The sequence below is a fragment of the Perissodus microlepis genome, chromosome 12, assembly GCF_051167445.1.
Source record: "Perissodus microlepis isolate ML-2025 ecotype Zambia chromosome 12, ASM5116744v1, whole genome shotgun sequence".
NCBI classification, from domain to species: Eukaryota; Metazoa; Chordata; class Actinopteri; order Cichliformes; family Cichlidae; genus Perissodus; species Perissodus microlepis.
Genome location: NC_140472.1, coordinates 15,756,700 through 15,777,372, shown reverse-complemented (window position 1 = coordinate 15,777,372; position 20,673 = coordinate 15,756,700). Strand labels below are relative to the sequence as shown.

The following is a 20,673-nucleotide window of genomic DNA, read 5'->3' as shown; positions in this document are numbered from 1 at the left end:
TTTGCATTTAAAGGGGTGCTTCTCGTCGGGGAATTGATGGTGATGTTCGGGTGGGGGGGCTGAAGAGAAAGGAAAGTTCTAGTTTTAAAGTGATCACTTATATAAATTATAATATTTTCATGAGTGAAAGGAGTTAGTGGCTTATTTCAAGTACTTTGCAATAATACAAAGTTTTCCAGTCAATGTGCACCATTAATATGCGGATTAGGAACTTTCTACAATAATGATGTTTAATACTCCCCATTCTCCACATTTTAGCAATTCGTTCTTAAGCATTTCCCTGTCTATTAGCAAGACTCCCCCCCCCTCCTTTTTTTTTATTTTCCAACATTGATCTGGCCCATTGCAATCAAAGATACCTTGATTATCTTAATACAATGAGCCAGGCAGGATAGTTAGTACTTCAGCTGGGGCCAGAGGGGGCAGCGAGCCGTGCAGATGTAGCCTCTGTGCTGCTCCTGTTGGAGCATGCCAGGGTATTTGCCACTTCATCAGGTTCTTTGTTGTCTGCCTCTCTTTTGTGTTTCCCTTTAAATATTTTTTAAGCAAAGCCATGGCTACAGACTTCTTAATACATCTTATTCAGGGGCCTTTTTGAGAAATCAGCTGTTTGGTTGGTTTTCTTGATCTTTGACTCTGGTGTATCCTCGCCTTATGTCTAATACTTATCATTGTGCATTTTAATCTCCTAAAGATACATTTAATATGACAATTGATGTAAAGACTGGCTTTTTACCAGTAAGAGTAACCGTTTCACCTCCGCATGAACATGAGCCTGATATGCCATGCACTTTTTTTTATGTGCAGTACCTGAGACCGGTCTGAATTTAAATTGACATGAAATATTTTCATTTTCCAAAGGACAAAAGTGTTGACTCGCCTCCAAAATACACTTGTTTGATTTCCCATGTGAACATAGTACACAGTGACACCCATAGCTTTCACCATTCAGAGACTCACTCACTCAGTCTCTCACTGTGCTCCGCATTTCAGAGTAATTTTCACTCCTGACACCACGGCTCTGCCTACCTGCCAATTTCTGCCTCGGTTCCTGAATGGGTGATTTGTAAAGCCATGTTCACCTCAACACTCAGAAGATTTACTCAGGAGTGAGCTTGCCAGGTATTTGAGCTGTCAGTTTGCTCTGTGTTCACAAACTTGCTGAAGGGAAAGTAATAGCCATACTCAGCCAGTTGACTCAGCCGGTTAAGTTGCTTTTTGAGATACAGTGGTATACATTTAGATTTCAGCTACTAATGCTGGCATTATTTAATTAGAATGAAGAACATTAGCTAGCTTTCTGACACATGAAGCTGATGATCTTTCTTTTTTTTATCCAAAAAAAACATTACATGTAAATGCAAATGAGCTACCTTTAATCATTAAGTTAAATAAAAGCCTAAAAAACTGTTATCCAAACAATACCCATTTCTTTAGTGCTTGCATATATACAGTATGGCAGCTCAACTTGTATTGTTGATTTGCCTACATATCTTCCTGGCTTTTCTTTCCCTGCTTCTGCTCCTGCCTTTCCTTTCCACATGATTTGTAAACAAGATGTAGTTGTTTTTGGGGCTGGAGGTCGTTGATTTGTCTCCTTCTCCCCGTAGGTCATTAAGGTCACCATAGCCCCGAAAGCATCAAGCTTAGAAAATGAGAAGCCCGCTCGGCTCTCCCGCTGGCGACCGGGAGCACCCCTTGCCCGCGCCCGCCCTGATGATTAATGCCACCCCCGTCCAGCCACAAACCTTTCTGCCTCAGATAATGCCAGGCAGCAAGCGCGGCTGACACTTTTAATGTATAATTAAGTAGAAAAAGTCAGCACTGGCTATGCAAATTTTTTAAAATGATAAATGACGCTGTACAGCAGCAGGGATTGATTTGGTGTAAATGAAACTAATTAAGGAAATGTCAAACATAATTAATAAAACAGGTTTAAGCTGCAAAACATTGTCAATTGAATGAATGAGGAGGCATTGGCTCCCATTGTTCAGGCTTTATTTAGGTCTTGTGTTTAGCTTGTTCCCTGCTCCAGAATGCTCTCTCCCCTCCTCACTCCCTCCGCCACCAATTCCCTGAGAGGGGGAAAATAAATTTGCTTGTCTCTCCACTGACTGTAGAAATTAATTGCTGAAATCTTGTCCCATCCAAGTGTTACATTCACACGCAGGACATTAACATAACTAATTTGAAAGAGCTCAAATGACTGCATAATGGAGCTCCGTCACCATGCATGACAGTCGCTGGTCATACCAAATTAGCTTGGCTTTATAATTGAAAAATTTCCCCCTCCTTTCTTATTTTTACATCATCTTCCCTCCACTTTTTACACATACTTTTTCACGTCTTCCTTGCTCCCTGCCCTCCTGTTGTATCTTTCCTTCTTGTTCAGTTTTCCTGATAAGAACAAAGGTTTTATAATTTACAAAAAGAGTGCTTGACCTATAATTAGAGAAGAGGAGTGAGGGGAGAGGAGGGGGAGTACCAAGTGGTGGCGGCAGAGTCAGATCCTTAGTCCTGGTAATGATGCTGGAGACCTTGTGGCCCCCAGGGAGGCAGAAGAATAATGGGATGGGCTATTTTTATGGGGGAGCAAAGCAATGGGCCACCAGCCGCTGGGATGCCGGTGCCTGCGTATGGTGCAGAGCAGCAGGGGCTAGCAAGGGGCTAGTGGGGGGCAAAGGAGGGTGAATACTCAACCTGCCAGATTGCCCGCTCTCAGCCCAGCCCATCAGTTCTGTTTGTCAGCCTGATGCACCGCTGTCGGCCTCCGTGCCCCCATGCCAGCCACAGACAGAGAGAATGTATGTGTGGGTGGCTGGGTGGGTTAGGGTGGGGGTGAAAACATCTGCCACTCAGAGGAGAACAGAGGACTTAAAGAAACAAGGTGAGGGACATAAAACAGTAAAGAGATGCATTTTCCTGAGCACGTGTATTAATTATAAAGACCTGGATTTAAATACTACTTTGCAAAGACATTTTTTAGCCTTTGAAACGGGTTGGAAGAAGCGCTCTGCATATGTAAGGATCAGACTGAAACTGTTAAACTAACCAAATAATCAACTTTTATAATCTAAAGTTTTTCTGTTTTCTAAAACTAAAACACATTTTAGCTGTAGTTGCTTTTTAGTGTTGTTTACTGTTTGACCCAAACCTGGTGATAACAGATATCTTTAATAATGCGCCTGTGTGCTGAACAACACAGCAGACCTACAGCTGCCAATATTTTTTTGTGCTTCGGTTCAACATACTCTAACCACTGCTATTTATCATACTCCCACGTTACAATTCTCAAGAGTTGGAGTAGCAAAAGAAACAAAAACAGAAAAACAAAAAGTACGAGAAGAAAAGGATACAATAAAACACAAAACTGCAAAATAAAATAGGCGCAGTCTTTATTCCCATTGCATTTTCACTCTCATCTTTATTTCATTATTCCACTAAGAATTCTTATCCCGGCTAAAAGTAAAGCTCGACTGTGTTTATATATTTTTTTTTAAATACGTAAAAAGTTAAAGCTCTTCTGTAAACCCACAGACACTCAAGTGAAATATAGTTGATACATTTTGCTTAAAGTTTCTGTATTGTTTTTGAAACTTGTAAGCAATAGATCCAGCAGTATAATACATGATAGTATATCATATATAAGATGGGAAATGACAGACCGGGCCACAGGTCTAACACAGGCAACCAGTCAAAATGATATATTTAGGATAAATTACAAGTTAACCGAACAAGCACATCTGTGGTAGAAAGCCGAGGAGATTTCGAACTCATATATACATATATCTGTATAACCATATACAATATCCTTTGTAGCTAGGATTAATGTAAAAACTAATATCATTTGTGGAGAAAAAAGGTGAGGTGAGACAAACAAGTAGTTAGTTTTAGGTGTTTTAACATTTTATGATACGTTTTGTAACATCACAGTCTTAAAACTGCCATAATCCTAATATTCTCTCAAAACTAATATTTTACACTGGTGTTCAAAAAAGTGAAATATCCATTCACCGTCTTCTGCCACTTAGCCAATTCAGGGCTGCATAGGCTGGAAGCTATCCTAGGGCCAGAGACAGGACACAGCCAGGATAGGTGCAGTCCAGCTTTTGTCTGGATCAGCCAATTAAAATCTGTTCCCAAACTCAGTCTGAAATGCATAACATTATTACATGTATGTGATGATTCATAAGATGAAATCAGCTGATACTGTACTTCCAGCTACATGAGTATGCTCTGCAAGAGAGTAATCCATTGCTTCCATGAGCATGTAAAGTTGTGGCAACAAACTTACACATCTTGCAGTCAGAAAGTTCAGAAACTGTTATTGTTGCACACACACTGACCTAACCTGCGTGTCGAGGATCATTGCTGATGATGAGCTTGCTCTCAGAAACTAAAGAGCAGTCTTGACTGGAAGAGTCTGCAGTCTCTGCCATGAGAACTTGTCAGAAGCACGAGCAAGAGCATCATTTTCTTTGACATTCATAGGATTGTGCACTGTGAGTTTGTCCTCCAGGCTGTCAAAGCTGAGTTACACTGCAACATCTTAAAGCGTCTTAGGGAGAACATTCGCTACACACAACCTGAACTGTGGTGCATGTCAATAATAGCCTGCCGAAAAGGCACGTTTTAATTCATACACACATATTTTTCTATACTGCCATGTTAAATGTAACCCGTTTACACAAACGCATAATTGAATTTTAAAATTAGACACTTAAAAGACAAAAACATATATAATGTATGTAAATGTAAATATTAATATACATATTAAAAATGTCTTCATAATAGTGACATTTCTAAGGCGAGTGGCTTTCCACCATAATGTATGAGCGAATGGTTAAATTACAGTATTTGTGTATTTAATGTAAATGATAAAACATTATATTATTATGGAACATATGCAGAAAACATAATAAAAAACATCATGCTTCATGTTTACTAGACTCATAATTGCTACAGTTATGTTTTATAAAAAACATAGAATGAGAGTCTAAAAAAAAAGATGCTATTTGAGGCAAAGGGAAATTCTCTTATTTTAATTTTATGTATTGTTAAAACATGGTGGTTTAATTAATTTCATTTAATTAATTTTGTTTATATTATTAATGTGAACACTGAAAATGTACATAGACCAGTATTGAGCAGCACTTCATAAATATTGTGGTTGGTCCATTGAGCAGTATGTCCTGAATCTAGCTAGAGGAGGTAATTTCACATGAATTATTACCTAATGCACTTGAAAGGTTATAAAATGTCTGCATATTAAAAGTGCAGTTTATTTCTGCTGCCCAACTTGAATATAAAGTTACAGTCTATTTGTTGATTGCTTGATCTTAGTTTGTAGCAAACCAGCCAAAGTAGTGGAGCAGTTCTGCATTGTATGCTAGAGTAGCACATGAACACGCAGATGACTGCATAAATGATGATGTACATAATCATATTTGCAGCTAATTTCTGTAAACACATATCTGAATATTCAAAATCAGAATCTAGAAACTGGATGCTTTGTGGGTTAATACTTTGGGTTGGTTTTGGGTGTGGGTGTACAGTTTGGAGTGGAGTGAAACTGAGGAACACAACTCTTTTTAAAATGTATCTAAATTCTAAACAGTGAGAGGCTCATGGAATAGGTAGTCAGTTGTCCTTTATCCAGAAATCTGCTGGCCAAAACACTGGCTGTCACCTCCAGAGTTTAAGTCAACAGATCTTCCAATGGTTTAATGAGATTGACTAGTAGAAAAATCTACCCATAGTCTGAAGATGTAGTATTTTAACATCAGTCAAAGTAAAGAAAAGTGTGTGCTCTACAGTTGTTTGATTAGAAACTGGTTAATTAGGGACAATATCTATGTATCAGTGCAGCGTAGGTGCACAATAGGTGTTGTATTCTGGCAAAAGGAGCAATCCCTCAAACGTTTTGAACATTTTCCTCAAAGTTTCCCAAGTGATATTTCACTTTTCATGTTATTTTCTTTTTTCCCCACATTTGCCTGTGACTCTTTCATACAACCCGATCCTTAAAATGCCAAGGGTCACGTGTCAAACATATGCAGCACGGATTGCAATTTATTACCCCACATTTGCCTGATAATTTTTCTCTTTTGACAAGCTTAGGTAAATCATAAAGCCTACTCTATAATGTATGAGGGCTCCGCTGGCTTGATGAGTAAAGTCTGTTGCTATTGGCTGTTACGCCTGTGGTGTTTGAGTTCCCATAAGACCAATAAGACTTGTCTGTATTCTAGCGTGACTCGAATCACTGCAGGAACAGGTAAGGTCCAGGTATTTATAGTAACTATATGCAAATGGATGAGTGCCATGTTGGACTCTTAGTGCAGAGGTGACAGTTAAATACATGTACATAGAAGGAGAAATATATAGGCTTCGCCCTCTCTTTGAGACAAGTCTAATCAGTTAGGATTGCCTCCTCTCCTCATTTCATTTGAATATATTCAGCTTGGACTTATTCTAAGGAAGTGTCTCCCATGTATATTATTCCTTCCCGCTGAAGGCTCATTATTTTACAGCAGGGTGTGTGAGAGGCGGCCCCAGTCTCTGAACTCTCTGTCGAGGCTGTATTAATCAAACTTCACGCAGCGGGAAAGGGTCCACCCGCTGACATGGCACTGCTCACTCTACACTTGAGGACAAAAGGGAAAACACACAACCTGAGCCATTACTGTGAAACATCTGCAGCTTTTAAGCATTACCACTTGTCATTATTTCAACAGCAGTAGCCACATGCGAGTCCAAAGATTGTCTCAAAGAATTTGAAACGACCGTTGACGCGTTTTCGGCCGACATGTCAAATAATAACATTGTCCTCTTCTTCCTTTTCACTACAGTGGATAACAAGATCTTTGCATGGGGAAATGGCACCAGTGGACAGTAAGTAAATGTCAGAAGTAACGTTATCTGTCTTGCTTTGATGGTGTGTGAAGGATGAGGATGAGTAGTGATACTTTGGGGAACTACTCAGCTGTCTGTGAAGCTATCAGTTTGTTCTGCCCACTGGCCATTCAAACGTCTTATTGTTTTCTGCCGGTGTACTGTATGGCTGTATATTAATCGGACGAAAGAGGCTAGCTGACAGACAAACAAACTCAGACATAGTTATAAACAAACAGAAGTTGTTTATCTTTTGATGAGCTTCCTTGTTAAAACTTCTCCAGCCAGGAGCCAGTCTGGCTCTAATGACATTTAAGGGCATGGGGACTACAGTGATTCAGTGGCCCTCAAGTACTCAAACAGCTGCATGGCAGACCTCAGAGAAATACATAAAAGGAACAAAGGCATCACTTCTCACTCTCTCATCATTTCCCATTGTCCCTTAGTCTCCTTCTCTCAATCTCCATTTCTCTGTCTGCGGTTCTCTCTCTACTGATGATGCTTTGACCTGTCTAAGCAGGTCGGGGCTCTCTAGTGGGGCGCTTATAGTTGGAGGAGCCTATAGTTGGAGTTCTGCAACACCCACTTGCAGAGCAAAGGGTGAGCATCTGTGTTACACAACTGGCACTCTGATATCTGAAAATTCCTCAGCTCTCCTGTGTGTCTCACTGGAGGCGAGAGAGGAGAAGAGTACGAGGGAGCTGTGTAAATTTAAACTGGCAAACTTTCTGATGGAAATAGCTGTGACCCCAGAGTGGTCTTGTCTTGAGTTGAAGCATTGTTGTAATCAATACAGGCTCTCGTGGGGATGACGGGCGAGGACCTTTCGTTCCCCGTTTGTGGAAATAATGGAGAAGACTGTTTGTTATTTTTCCCAGACATGCCGCAAACTAGCAGATATGGCCGGGGCATTGCAGGTTATGACGCTGGCTCAGGGAAACAAATACAAAGAGGAGCATTTTATCAAGAAGCAAACAGCAGAGCTCCGTTTGAAGCTGCTGGGAGCTCATAGGTCACAGGGGTGCTGGGGCTGCGTTTGACCAGCTCATCTTGAAACAGGGGCTTGGATGTTCTTTGTTCACTCGCACTAGGCATGCAGAAGCAGAAACAAGTCTCGGCTCTGGCCTGTGTAAAGTCATTTGTACAGCTTCAAATTAAGTTGGGTTCAGCGATTTCCCCGGAATGTAAAACTGACCTCACTGATGCTTATTAGGCGACTCTTGTTTGGTTAGAAGAAAAATAGCACAAAGGTAAAATTATAGTATCATTGTAGTAGTGCAAGTAAAAGCGATTTCTGGTGGTGTCTTTTGTTATGTTGCAATAAAATAGAAAGCACAAGGCAAAAACAGTGTTAAAGAAAATAAACTTTTAAAGTGTAAACAGCAGAATATAAAGAATATTGAATGATTGCAGAAGAAGAAAAAGCCTAAAGGTATTTTCTGTCTGATTTTTTTTTCTAGGCTGGGTAATGGAGAGAGGGCAGTAAAAAAACAGCCAGTCGAAGTCAAATTGCCACAGGAACTAAACGTCAGAGGAAGTCACCTAGATGGGAATTTTGCCAATGTAGTTGGCATAGCCTGTGGAAGCCGACACTCCTTCATATGGACCGAAACTGGGCAGGTCTACAGTTTTGGGAACAACTTTTATGCTCAGCTAGGCTATGACTTCCAGAGGGCTGACTTCAAAGAGAACCAGGTATGAAGATTATGGTTTCTTTACAGTTATGCACAAATCGTTACCCAATCCATCACTACTCCCAGTGGCTTCTGATTATCTTAAAGTTGTTTGGGTCATATTTACATAAACGCAATATAGAAAAATGAAGAGCCGGGAAAGAAGGTTTAGGCTAACACAGCTAGGAATGTTGTGAAGCCTATTGGGCAAAAATCTAAGAAGTATTGAGAGGAAGAGTTTCAATCCAGAAAGAGGTTCACAGTGTTTGTGTAATTGCTCTCACTGATGGAAGAGGGAGACAAAATTTACACACTGCAGATGCAAAATTAATATGATTTTTAATGACCCCTTTAAACATCCACACAGTCTCTTAGCTATAATATTAGTTTTTAATTCACTGTTGGGAGTAGGGGCAGGTCTACGTGATGGATACCTCAAGAGCCTGGATAGCTTCTTGTTAGTTGCCTCTCAAGCTTTGTCCTTACGTGGCTTACTATACAGTAGCATGCTGCTGAACCACACAAATCCTAAATTAAGTGCTGTGGAATTGAAATTGGCTCTCTTGTGAAGTGTTCCACTTGCATTGGAGCTTAATTTTGCCTACTCATATCATTTGATTCAGTCCCTCAGTCCCTCTTTTGCTCGCTGCAGCCCATCGCTCCCTCTTCCTTCTCATGCAAAATAAGCCCATTTACCACAATGTGGCAGTGTCTAGGTGAATGATTGCCACTCAGCACTTGATATATGGGTATGTGCTGCTGTGTGCATGTGTGCTGGATATATTATATTTCCAACAGATTCTCCCAGTATTTTGCAGCAACATTAGTGCGTTATACACTATGTGAAGCTCTTTAGGCTCATTTTCGTAATGAGTGGATTTAAAAATAGATTAATATGTTTGTACTTCATTCTACTCTATTACTTGGCCCAAATATTGTTGCCTGTTTTGTCATTACTGAAAGGCCGGCTTTTACAGTCAGTTGTTTAAGACAAACATCCAATAGAGAGGCCTTTCAGTTCATATGAGACAGGCCTCATACATGAGGGCAAAAAGTAGCCAGCCACCAAGCAGTGTGTCAAGGTTCATGGGCTTAAGCTCTTACCTGTTCTCAATGACAAAGGCCATTTGAATCTACATGACTGCTCCCACTTCTAAAATCTTGCTACTAAAGAAAAAACATGGGCCCCAGTGGTATGACTATCCCAGACTTATATGTTCATCTCTCTAGGCTTACTTGTGGCCTCTGATTGCCTCAGGTGGAGACCCAAACCTGGCCCTGTCCATTACCACCCAGCTCCCACTTCTTTCATCCCTTTGCCTTTCTGTATACACTCTCCTTCTGAAGGACCAGACAGGCTGCTCCATCTTCAGCTGTCCTCCAGTCTCCTGACTATATGATACTGGCTATTGTTGTAAAGAATCTATAGGCTGGAACTGCCTGCTTCACCCCTAAGGCTCAGTTTCCCCTTTTTGTCTGAAATGGAGTGGTAGCAAAGCGCAGAGATCTAAGAAACACTATATTCTGTTCTTTATTGGCCCAGTGATAAGGTATTGGGATTCCGCTCACACCTGCGAGCCCTTTGTTCAGGCCCGCTATGGCGTTTCACCTGCACCAGACAAGGTTAGACAGATCGCCTATTTAATGGTTTGATTGACATTATTTTAATGTAACACCGTGGGGAGCGATACATCTTTGAACAGAAAAGAAAGTTAATCTTATATTTTTCCAGGACCCCCCCCCCCCCCCCATTAGAACAATGACATTGTCATTTTCTTGGGATTTTGTTTGCACATAGGACATTCTGAGGTGCCTTATATAAACATTATAATAAAAACTTGCAGTAGGTATTGTGGTAGCTTTTTTTTTTTTGTATCAAGCCTGCATCATATACCATACATCTACTTCTTTTTTTCCATTTATTGATTTTTTCTCCCTCTGAACACTGCTTAGCTTAGTTTCTAAGTAGGCTAACACCTTCTAGCTGAAAATGTACCAGTGTATTTCTACAAAAGTAAGCAAAAAGCGACCAGGGGAGCAAGAAAATAAACTCTGTTCCTAAGTGTGACACGTGTGCAGCTTGAGCTTGGCATGGCATCCGTGTTCAGCCTGGCTGCGCGCAACTTGTTTGAATGTCATATTTATCCCTGTGTTTTGTCAGAAAATTAACTTCCTGTGAGTTTGCGGCAGAGCCGAGCATATGGCCACAGCTCTCTGGAGATGACAGCCTAGCGGAGCGGGAGCTCGCCGGTGCCGCTGCCCTGCTCTGGCGGCAGATGCTCCGGGCTTCTCCGCGATTAAGTGGAGATCATCACTGTTTTCTTTGAGCACCGCTGTGCCTTGTACTCTGAAGTGTTCAGTTAATCACTGCCTGCCTCCCTGCCTTTTCCACGCAAGCTGCCAAAGCACTCATTAAGTTTGAATCTCCCTCTTACTGCTCGCTTGCTCACCGGCTCGATATATTTTGTGACTGAATCTTAGCAGTCACCCTTTCTGAGGGTTTGTTGCACCTGTTTACATGAAGGATTGTACAAAGGCAGTATTTTTTTGTTTGAGTACTGTATGTGATTCCATCTCTAGCCATGGTTCATTTGTTGTGTATCTTGTGTATATAAGAAAAAGCCACTCTATAAGTTACCGAATGTTTCCTTTAGCTTGTGAATACCGATGTGCTCTGTTTTTCCCCAAGTGCCAAAATACTTCCTTCATAGGCCTCTGAGGGAAGTGAAGTCTGTTCCACAGTTGTGTTCTTTCTCATTGAGAAACACTGATAGTTACATTTACAGCTGTAAAACACGACTCTGTTATCCACTGAGTATGTTGAATATATAGAATCAGAGCGCAGGTATAATGTAAGTCATAACATTAAAATAAAATAAAAAAAAACTGAGCATTTGCTAACTCCCACCGCCTCCCAGGCCAAGTATCTCACATCCAGTTGTGTTGCATCTCCTACACAAACAGCCATGTATTGTTATTGTGAAACATTGTGACACGCTTTAACCCTGATTGATCTTGATCTCCGACACAAATAATAATGTGATTACAGGCTTTTCTCTGCCTCTGTCTTCGCTGCAGTGGAAAATAACATTAGGACTATCCTTTCATGTTAATCGCCTTGGTTGGAAGTATACCTCAGTGCACCAATAGGCCTCAGTAATGCCTCCTTTCTTCTAAAAAAACCCATCCAAAATAACCTATTTGCAGCACACCCACACACACGTTGCTTAGCTCTGTAACACTGTTATTCTGCACCAATCAAAGCCTGGCTTGCTTGTCCTGGTGCGGTGATCATTCCCCCCACAATAGCGGGATGGCATTACTGCGCTTTTGAAAGCATTTGCATGGCAAAGCAATAACATGCACCTTGTAAATAAAGGAATTGATCCTGTTCATCTCAGGTTGGATTTCCTGGATAAAGCTGTGGAAAATGGATCCCTGTATCGTATCGCGTCAATATACACACTCTATTTCCTCATCCTCAAGTTTACTCTGCAGTAGGAATCTTCTTCTTAATCTCGTCTGTCAGGCTGTCAGGCAGACACAGAGAAATGTTTGCGATTCCCTCTGCTACACTGGTTACTTGGAAGACAGCTGATTAGTGCCAGTTTGCCTCGTTCCCAGTATGCAGATACCCAGATAGAAAGCTGGCCCCATTCATTGAGTCCAAGTACCAAAATAGCAATTGCTGTTCTCAATCAACTATGAAGAAATGGGTTTGCATTGTTGGAAGAGGTTGATTTGAGACTTTTTGAAGAGGCTCTTGAAATTACTTTCAAATCAGCCCGAGCTGACAGACAGCTGGTCGAGCATCATGCTGCTGTGTGCGGTCAGCAATAAAGAATAATGTTGTTTTTTTTCTTTTCTTTCTTTTCTTTTTTTAAAATCATAACTCATACTATATGAGCATTACGCCTTTGCACCCTCTGGGCCCGCGCATTGTTATTTATCACAATAGACATTTATCTCCTCTACTTAGATTTAAATGTATTCACAACTGTACAAATTGCCACTGTGCTCTTGGCAAGGTACAACTAATTTTTAGACGAGGAAATTCCTTGTCAGGAGCAGCCAAGGGAGAAGGTGTCAGATTGATACCAGAAGTACACTAACGGCTGTGCGGGAGCATAAGCGTTTGCTGCGCTTCGGTGGCGGTGCGTTTGATTTCAACACTGACCACCAGTGATGCCAACCCTGTAGTCCTTATATGAGCTGCCTCTTGAGACATAAACATAGACAGCCCTCCCCCACATCTCACTCAAACTGATGCTGCTGAAGTAAAGAGACAGAGAGGGGAAGAAAGTGAGACACTGCCAGACAATAAAGCCGTTGTAGAGTATATACTTTACTTGCTTGCCTATTGTTACACTGCGGTAAGTGGGAACTCAGTGTGGGTGTACAGTGACCTCAGCTACTCTACCCATCTCCCCTAGGAGGACCTCAAAGGGCACTCGTTCAGTTCCTTATTGCACGCCCTGGGCTTTGCTGCAAAATGAGAGACAACAAAGAAAAAAGAAAAAGAAAGGGAACCGAGGGAGGTAGTCTCAACTTTACAGGAAGGCTAACCTGTGCCTTTGGAAATCCTGCATCTTTTTAAAAGTGCCTATCTTCCTGACTCTTAACGGTATCTGACAGAGTTTTTCGGGGCTGGAAGTGCTCAGTGTGATGACTTCTGTTGCACTCTGGAAATATTCTTTTTACCATAAGATGTTATGCAAAGCTTACCCTTAAAATGTGTATTGTTTTCTCAGTGTGAATGGATATGGTGTTTGTGACCTTGTTTCAGTTTGAATCATGTGCCCTGCTGTTTCCCCGATATGCCCCTAGTGTATGTAATGCTGAAAGCACATTTAGTATCAATAATTCTGTACATTTCCTTCTGGAAAACTAATTCTCATAATAGGATTTTGTCAATGTGATTTGAATAATGATCTCAAAACATCCCATTTTAGGCTACTTAACTAAATAGAATATTACTGATTGCAATACTTATCCATGGTAGGGGTTTTGGTAACCTTCTTTTCTGTTTCTTGCCAACAGCCAATTTTCTCTCAATTAAAGCATGATATTAGCACTCAGTAGGGCATAAACAGAAATAACCGTACACTGCTGAATATCACGCCTTGATTATGAGCTTAAGAGTGGGTGTACAGATGGATTCTGTTTCTATACTCCTATTAGAGAGCTGCTGTTTATATGTGTGTGCATATGTGTCTGTGTCAGAGAAATGGAGAGGGAATCGCTGCCTGCATGTGCAGGAGTGTGTGTCTTTGGCAGCAGGAAAAGCTGGAAGTTTTCAGCTCTTTCCTGTTAAAACCTCTGGAAAGGGAGGGCAGAGGTAATAAAAGAAAAAAAAGAAAAAGTCACAGGTATAGTAAGAAGGAAAAGTGTATCGTTACATTGAGAGCCAGTCAGTGGCAATGCCAGTTGGCCAAAGTTAGCAGGAAGCTGTCCTAGTAAATGGCAGCAGCTGCTCGCAGTTCGAGAGAGCATGTCCCAGTCAGAGGAGAAAAGCGATGGCATCTACATTAATACTACCTTAATGGCCCATCTGGCGCTCCGTAGGGTCCCTGGCTGCGCCACCGACTCATAGGCGTTTGACAGGCAGTCTCCAGCGCACCAGACGCGCATGGCATGCCAAATGGCTGGGAGACGCCTCCGTGGCGCACAGATCTGTCAAACTCTCTGACGCTGTAGTCACACAGGCAAGGGAAGTTAAGGCAAGTTTTCACACGTGATTGGTTCTTGACATGGATGGGGAGAGGGAGGGGGCAGAAGGAGAATGACTGGCTTGTCTGTCTCTCTTTCCTCCACAGCCTCCTTAAATGCAAGCACACATATGTGCACACTCACAGGGCATGCACACATAATCATTCACACCCTCACACGTATGCGCACGCTCTTCATACTAGATGCTAAGTTGCCATGACCAGATTAAACCTCAATGAGAAAGCCAGGTTAAGATTAGCCAGTGGTGGATTCACTGTGCTCTGATGGCAAATGGAGATAACAAATATTATTTTCGCTGCAAGTCACAGCCTCTCTCTGTAAACAAATGCTGGAACTAATTGCTTCATTGGAAGAAATTGTGGAAGGTCTTATCAAAACACCACAGGGGTTTCTGGCTATAATTGGCATAATTGGTTGACACAGCAGGCTGTAGTCCATGATGTGGCACAGTGATGCACTTTATGGGGAATGACTGATCATGGCTTTAGGACTATAGATTGCCCTTCTAGATACTTAAACATACGGTGTGAGAAGTGGTTAGTTAACGTGCAAAAGCAGGACCTGCATGCTAAACGATTTTGTCATATCTTCACCTCAAGACTAAGCTTTATGCCATAAACCAAGAATATACAGTTTAAAGGGTTAATGGGAGACCTCAGTCCCTTTTACTAGTGGATGATGAATTCCAACTCTACCCCATGTGCTTGGCCTTTACATCAGCTCAGTTGAGCTGCACAATACTGACACAGTGGTTTCTGTGCGAGCAGGCCACATTCTGCATTACACACTCGCGCAGATCACTGCAGAAGTCTGTATCACACTGCTGCGGGGAAACTATGGCTTCTTTCTGTATGAGTAAACTGCACCAAAAAAAAGTACAGCTGAAGGTACTTTAAAATATTTGCCACCATTCTTTCTCACACTTTTTCTTAAGGACATTTAGAGAGATAGCAGCAGTTCAAAAATGGAACGGAAGGTTCTTTAGAAAATACATTTCAAATGGCTTATCCAGTAGGTAGCCCCAGAGGACACCTCAGGGATAAAACTTGGCAAGAAAGGAAGATAGAGGGGAAAAGAGTGGAATTGGAAAGAAGACACAGCCGTGACTAAAACAGTAGAAATATAAAGGGAAAAGGTATCCTCTTAACCTGCCGACGCCTCTTCAGAGGAATCACAGTGCTCCGTATCAGCATTCGCTCTCTGAACATTTTTCTGTGTTCTGTGTTTATAGGAAAAGCGTAGATCTGCTGATGTCTCTTGCCTGAGAGTGTCTCAACGTTAGGCAGCCAGTGCAGGTGATTTCAAAATGACTATCTTCCTGTCACACACTGTTCCAGTTTAGATTCGCTGTTTTATATTTTTTGTTACCAATGTTGATCTTGTTTTTTTGTTTTGTTTTTTCAAGTAAATCGGTGTATTGTGCGTGATTATAGTAAAAGCAGGAGTGGGTTGCATTTTCTGTCAGCTCAGCTCCATCTGTAACACACTGACCTTGAATTCTTCGTCTTTTTTACAAACGTTCACTGAGACTCAAGGATGAACTGAGAGTCCATAACATTTACAGTGTCCAATAGGATCAAATGATGACGTAAAGGCATTTTGTACAGTGTGCAAAAGTCTTGGGCCACCTCTCACTTCGTTTTGCTTCCAACGAGCCAGACTTTCCTGTAATGTTATAAAGTGGTCTTGAATAAAAGTTCTCTAGGTTTTCTGAAGGACTTTCAGTTGTGTCTTTGGATACTGACTGCTTTTTCAGTCATTTTCACACCATTCCTTGCACCTGACCATTGTCAGAAGAATGATTTTGTTTGTTAAGCCACTGACCTATGAATCATGCAAGCATAAAAAGGCACCTTTTGTGCAGTTTTACTTGTATATACCCAGGTGATTGCAGAGCTGTAAGCCAAAAACTTCCCATATCATGGTATGGTGTGCCGTGTATCCTTAAAAAGTTGAGGAAACAGGACAAAGAGAGGACAAAAAAAGGAGTGGCAAACCTAAAAAAAATATCTACAGCAGATGAACTGTATCAGTGACATGACATGAACATCCCAATTTCATGTCCTTAAGAGATAGGAAAACATCCGTCAAAGATCGGACACAAAACCTGAGAGATGCATCAGAAGCTTCAGTTGATTCTGATCTACTGTTCATAGAAGCCTCAGGGCTGAGGCGTGGCAAATTACACAAAAACTAGACTGAAAATCAGTGGAAATGGGTCTTATGGAGTGATGCGTCATCAGAGAGTCAGGAGATTGATAGAAGAGTAAGCCTCTACAGCCATCTGTAAAACACGGTGGAGGCTCTGTAATGGTTTGGGAGTGCCAGCTTGTGGAGTTGGGGATCTTGTCAAAATTGAGGGAATTACAGAAAAGTACGGTCATATTTGCCTCCACAATGCAATACCATCTGGAAACATCTAATTGACAGTGGCTACATTTTTCAGCATGACAATGATCCCAAATACACTGCCAATGCAGTAAAAGCATGCATAGATAGAAGAACACACAACACTAGTCATGGATGATATTGACGAGCAGTGGAACAAAAGGCAGCCAACATCCAAAGAAGAACTTTGAATGTCCTTCAAGAAGCCTGGAGAACTATTCCTGAAGGCTACTTAAAGAAATGACAAGAAAGCTGCCTAAGAGAGTTCAGGCTGTGTCGAAGAGTAAAAGTGGTCAAAGCAAATACTGACTTTGAAGCTCTGTAGAATTGCACAGTCTCAGGTTTTTCCTTATACATTATTTGTTTCAATAAATCACTGCACATATTTTTATTAGCAAAATATAAAGAAATGAGGGCTGATTCAAGATTTTTGTGGGGTACTGTATCCAAAAAGGTCAAAGGTCAATTCTCTTTGACATTAAAACATTCTGTAAAAACTCTTATTTTGGCGATTATTCAACAAACAGATTGGGTAGCTGTTGCGTTGAATTTTGGAATTTGTTGCCCATATTTAAAGTACTGTCTACTCCCATAGCTACAGCATTGTGCAGACTGAGCTTTATTAGCCAAACGTAAGCACATTTAATACATTTTAGTAAAATTGCCAAAGTCTTTCCTTTATGGCAAACATGGATGTTAACTGCAACTTGACTGCTTGGCAGAGGCATATGACCATGAGGCAATAATTCCAGTCTTTTAAATGAACAAAGGACACAACTAGTAAAATTTATGGCAAGGATAAGTCGGCTGGACAACAGCTGCCAAGTTTTTGTGAGGGAAGGAGAGCGAGAGAGAGAGAGAGCAAGATGATGGCTGAGAGGAAAGAGGAGAAGAAAAAAAAAAGAGTCAGCAAAATAGGTTTAGGGGCTTGCGAGAAAAGAGCATGAGGAACTCTTCAACTTTCACTCCCATTCCCAGATGTGTTGTAGGCAAGACATAGCCTTTGAAGAGCTTGTGGCAAAATAGGCAAAATATGAATATACACGCACTCCACTTTACCTCTTTCTCATCTCCTTCCTCTTTTCCTCTCCTCTTTTTCCCCCCTCTTTCATATACTCTCCACGTCTCCTTCTCTTTATCTTTCTCCCTGGGCATCTCCGTTCCTTAGTGGCAAACCCAGCTGCAGGGTTTCTGTGGTACTGTGAGTGAACCCTCACCGACTCCTTCACCAGGCAGCTGCACAGCACGCTAAAACACACACACGGTGTCTTACCCAAGTCTGTCCTGCTCACTTTTATTTGCTAAGTACATCACATTTGCATATGCGATAGGGTCAAAATGGAATATTTACTGCTGTGCTGCTTTTGTTACGCGATGTTTCGAAACAAAATTAAGTTTGAAAAACATTTCATTTCTAGCAGTGCTAAAAAGAACATGGCTTTTTCCTTTGACATGAAATGTATTGCAATCTTCTGTAAAGCCACTAGAGGGAGCTTATATTATGCTGTGTTTCCCCCACACCAGGAGTTTGTTTCATAGTACTGTTGCTCAAGCAATGAGGCACAAAGATATTCCTCATTCTGCCCCTAAATAATTTTGCCAATTTTGCCGATGTAGAGATCACGGCCTCTCACCTACGCAAGAGACAAAGGCAAGGTTTAGAAGTAGGGGTCTGCTTTCTTTCAAACAAATTCAATGATTACTTCTCATATGTTTTTGCGACCAGATATTTGCTGGTGGGAGGCTATGTGTGCGAGCGCAGAGGTGATAATTCTACTGTTGTTCAGAAGCTTGAGCGGGGTGCATAATGGCAATAAGAGAGAGCGTGCCCAGGCGTGCTTTCAATCTGTTTCCCAAATGTAATGAGTCCGGGCATAACTCCGGTCATCCCAACTTGATCAAAAATGGGAGGAAATCTGCAAATGATTTATTATGTCCTGTAGAGATTCATCAGTTCCACATGTCAAAATGATGCTGAGCTGAAAATGAAAAGACATCTTTCGTCACCATTATTTTCTTAATATAGATGGAAAGTGGGAGCATGAAAGTAATTCAGTCAGCACAGTGAAGGAAATCAGATTTATATGCTTGTGTTTAGAGCATATTGCATTTTATTTGATCTCATTCCATCTGTATCTTCTTTTTAAAAAATTGTGATCATTGAATGTTGTACAATGATATAATCAACCTGAATACGAAAGATCACTAATACCGCTTTATTTCTAAATTGTTTTCAGAAATATTCATTCTAAAACGTATCACACATTGATTTTGAATTTGGCTTCTTATCCTTAAAGTATAGGTTGTTATCATGCTCATGCGTGCATAATTATCTCTACTTTCTGTGCTCTTTTGCCCTCTTGGATTTCATTGAACTGTAAAATACTAATGCATGTTGCCACATAATCATATTTTTCTGTCCCTGTCCCTTCATAATAGAAATGGGGTGACACGACAGCATCTGAACTAGAGTCCCAGACTTGTCCTGCCGTAATGTTACACGATCTCAGCTCTCACGTTACTAAAACAGGCTTGGCCGATGGGATTCGCCATACTCTGCGCTTCTCCACTCCTCCTGGCCTTTTCCTGTGACAGGGCTGCCGATGATACAGATCCGCTGTGACATTTTACATTGTGCTTCCTAATTGCAGCAGCTGATAGTAGGATCGCTCACCATACAGCTGCATATTTCCTCTTTTATCCACCCTTTAGCTTTTTCTTTTTCCCTGTTGGGAGGTGCAAGTACACGGCGGTGTACTGTACTGACTAATTGCGTTGCTCACATGCTGCCTTATGTATGCATTTAGGTGTTTCGTAATCTTCTTGCATGTATGTAAAACTCTGTAAATCAACTAAAACTTGAAGTTGAGTTTTTCTTATTTAAAAAAAACAAACAAAAGTTTTTTGATCATGATTGAGCAACAGTGTTTATTGGCAAAAGTGTCATCCGTTCTTTCTTTTGCTCTGGGTTTTTCTTTACTTCAAGTGTTTCCCACAGGCGGCGACTCCCGAACTGAAAGCCGGGATAAACCTGCGTGACAGATGCAGCTCTAATTATACAGTTGTTTTAAGACTGTCAGGTTGCCGCAAAGAGGGAGCCAGTCATTTGGGAAAATGAAGGAGGAGGGTAGTGAGTGGGAAGAGGGAGGTAGAGGGGGACAGTTTGATGGACGGACATTGTAACACCAGCATCTGGTGATAGCTGCAGCTGCCGTATCGTTTTCCCACCGCCAGCTTGCCAGCTAAATAAATATTGCCACGATCTGTCTTGTACTAGCAAGTGTAAATTACTTTAACACATCAATAACTAGTTTACAATGATGTTTTTTCCTGCCATTTCAGAACATATATTGATTTCACATTGCTGTTAAATGGCACAAGCATTGTTTCCTTCAGCCTGTACTTTGTTTTCCAGATAGACTCCTGGCAGGCATGGTAAAGCAAAACAAACAAACAAAAAATATCTACATCAATTATGGAGTCATTTTACTATCACTAAATATATATATTGATATTATATATGTATATTATAATTGAATATTTATATATGGTGTCTATCATGATAAAAGTACCACTATTTGCCTGTCCACATGAGAAATATGTACTTATGTGTCAGGTATAGATTTTGAGACTTTGTGCTTTAAATGCAGCGTTGAGTTTTGAACATCATGGTCTTGTTACTGATGTCATGCGTTTAGAGCGAAAACAAAACATTTCTCTGAAAAAATTTGCATCTGTTTTTTTTTCTTGCTTTGGTAAATAAAGCAGATTATAATTAGCACCGAAGACAAAGATCTTTAGAGCAGTGTTTCCAGTGCAGTTTTCCATTGTGTGTTTCAATAGATTCCTCAACAGTAGTAATTATGCGAGGAAAATGATTCACGCTATACATGATTTACACTGTACATTTCTTTGACAAAAATAGACAAAAGAGCAGAGATTGTTCAGGACGTACGTAGCTCTGTGTGAGTCTTCACTGCTGTTTTTG

The 20,673-nt window shown here is 41.0% G+C and overlaps 1 protein-coding gene across 4 annotated transcripts in view; it reads left to right on the top strand.

Annotated features, from left to right (window-relative positions):
- Positions 1–20,673, top strand: part of LOC146376004 (uncharacterized) — a 298,615-nt gene that overhangs the window by 45,555 nt on the left and 232,387 nt on the right. For all 4 annotated transcript variants that reach the window (XM_084946556.1, XM_084946555.1, XM_084946557.1 and 1 more), the window contains exons 3-4: positions 6,852–6,894; positions 8,355–8,589. In XM_084946556.1, coding sequence (XP_084802682.1) covers positions 6,852–6,894; positions 8,355–8,589 — 278 coding nt within the window. The remainder of the gene's footprint in view (positions 1–6,851; positions 6,895–8,354; positions 8,590–20,673) is intronic.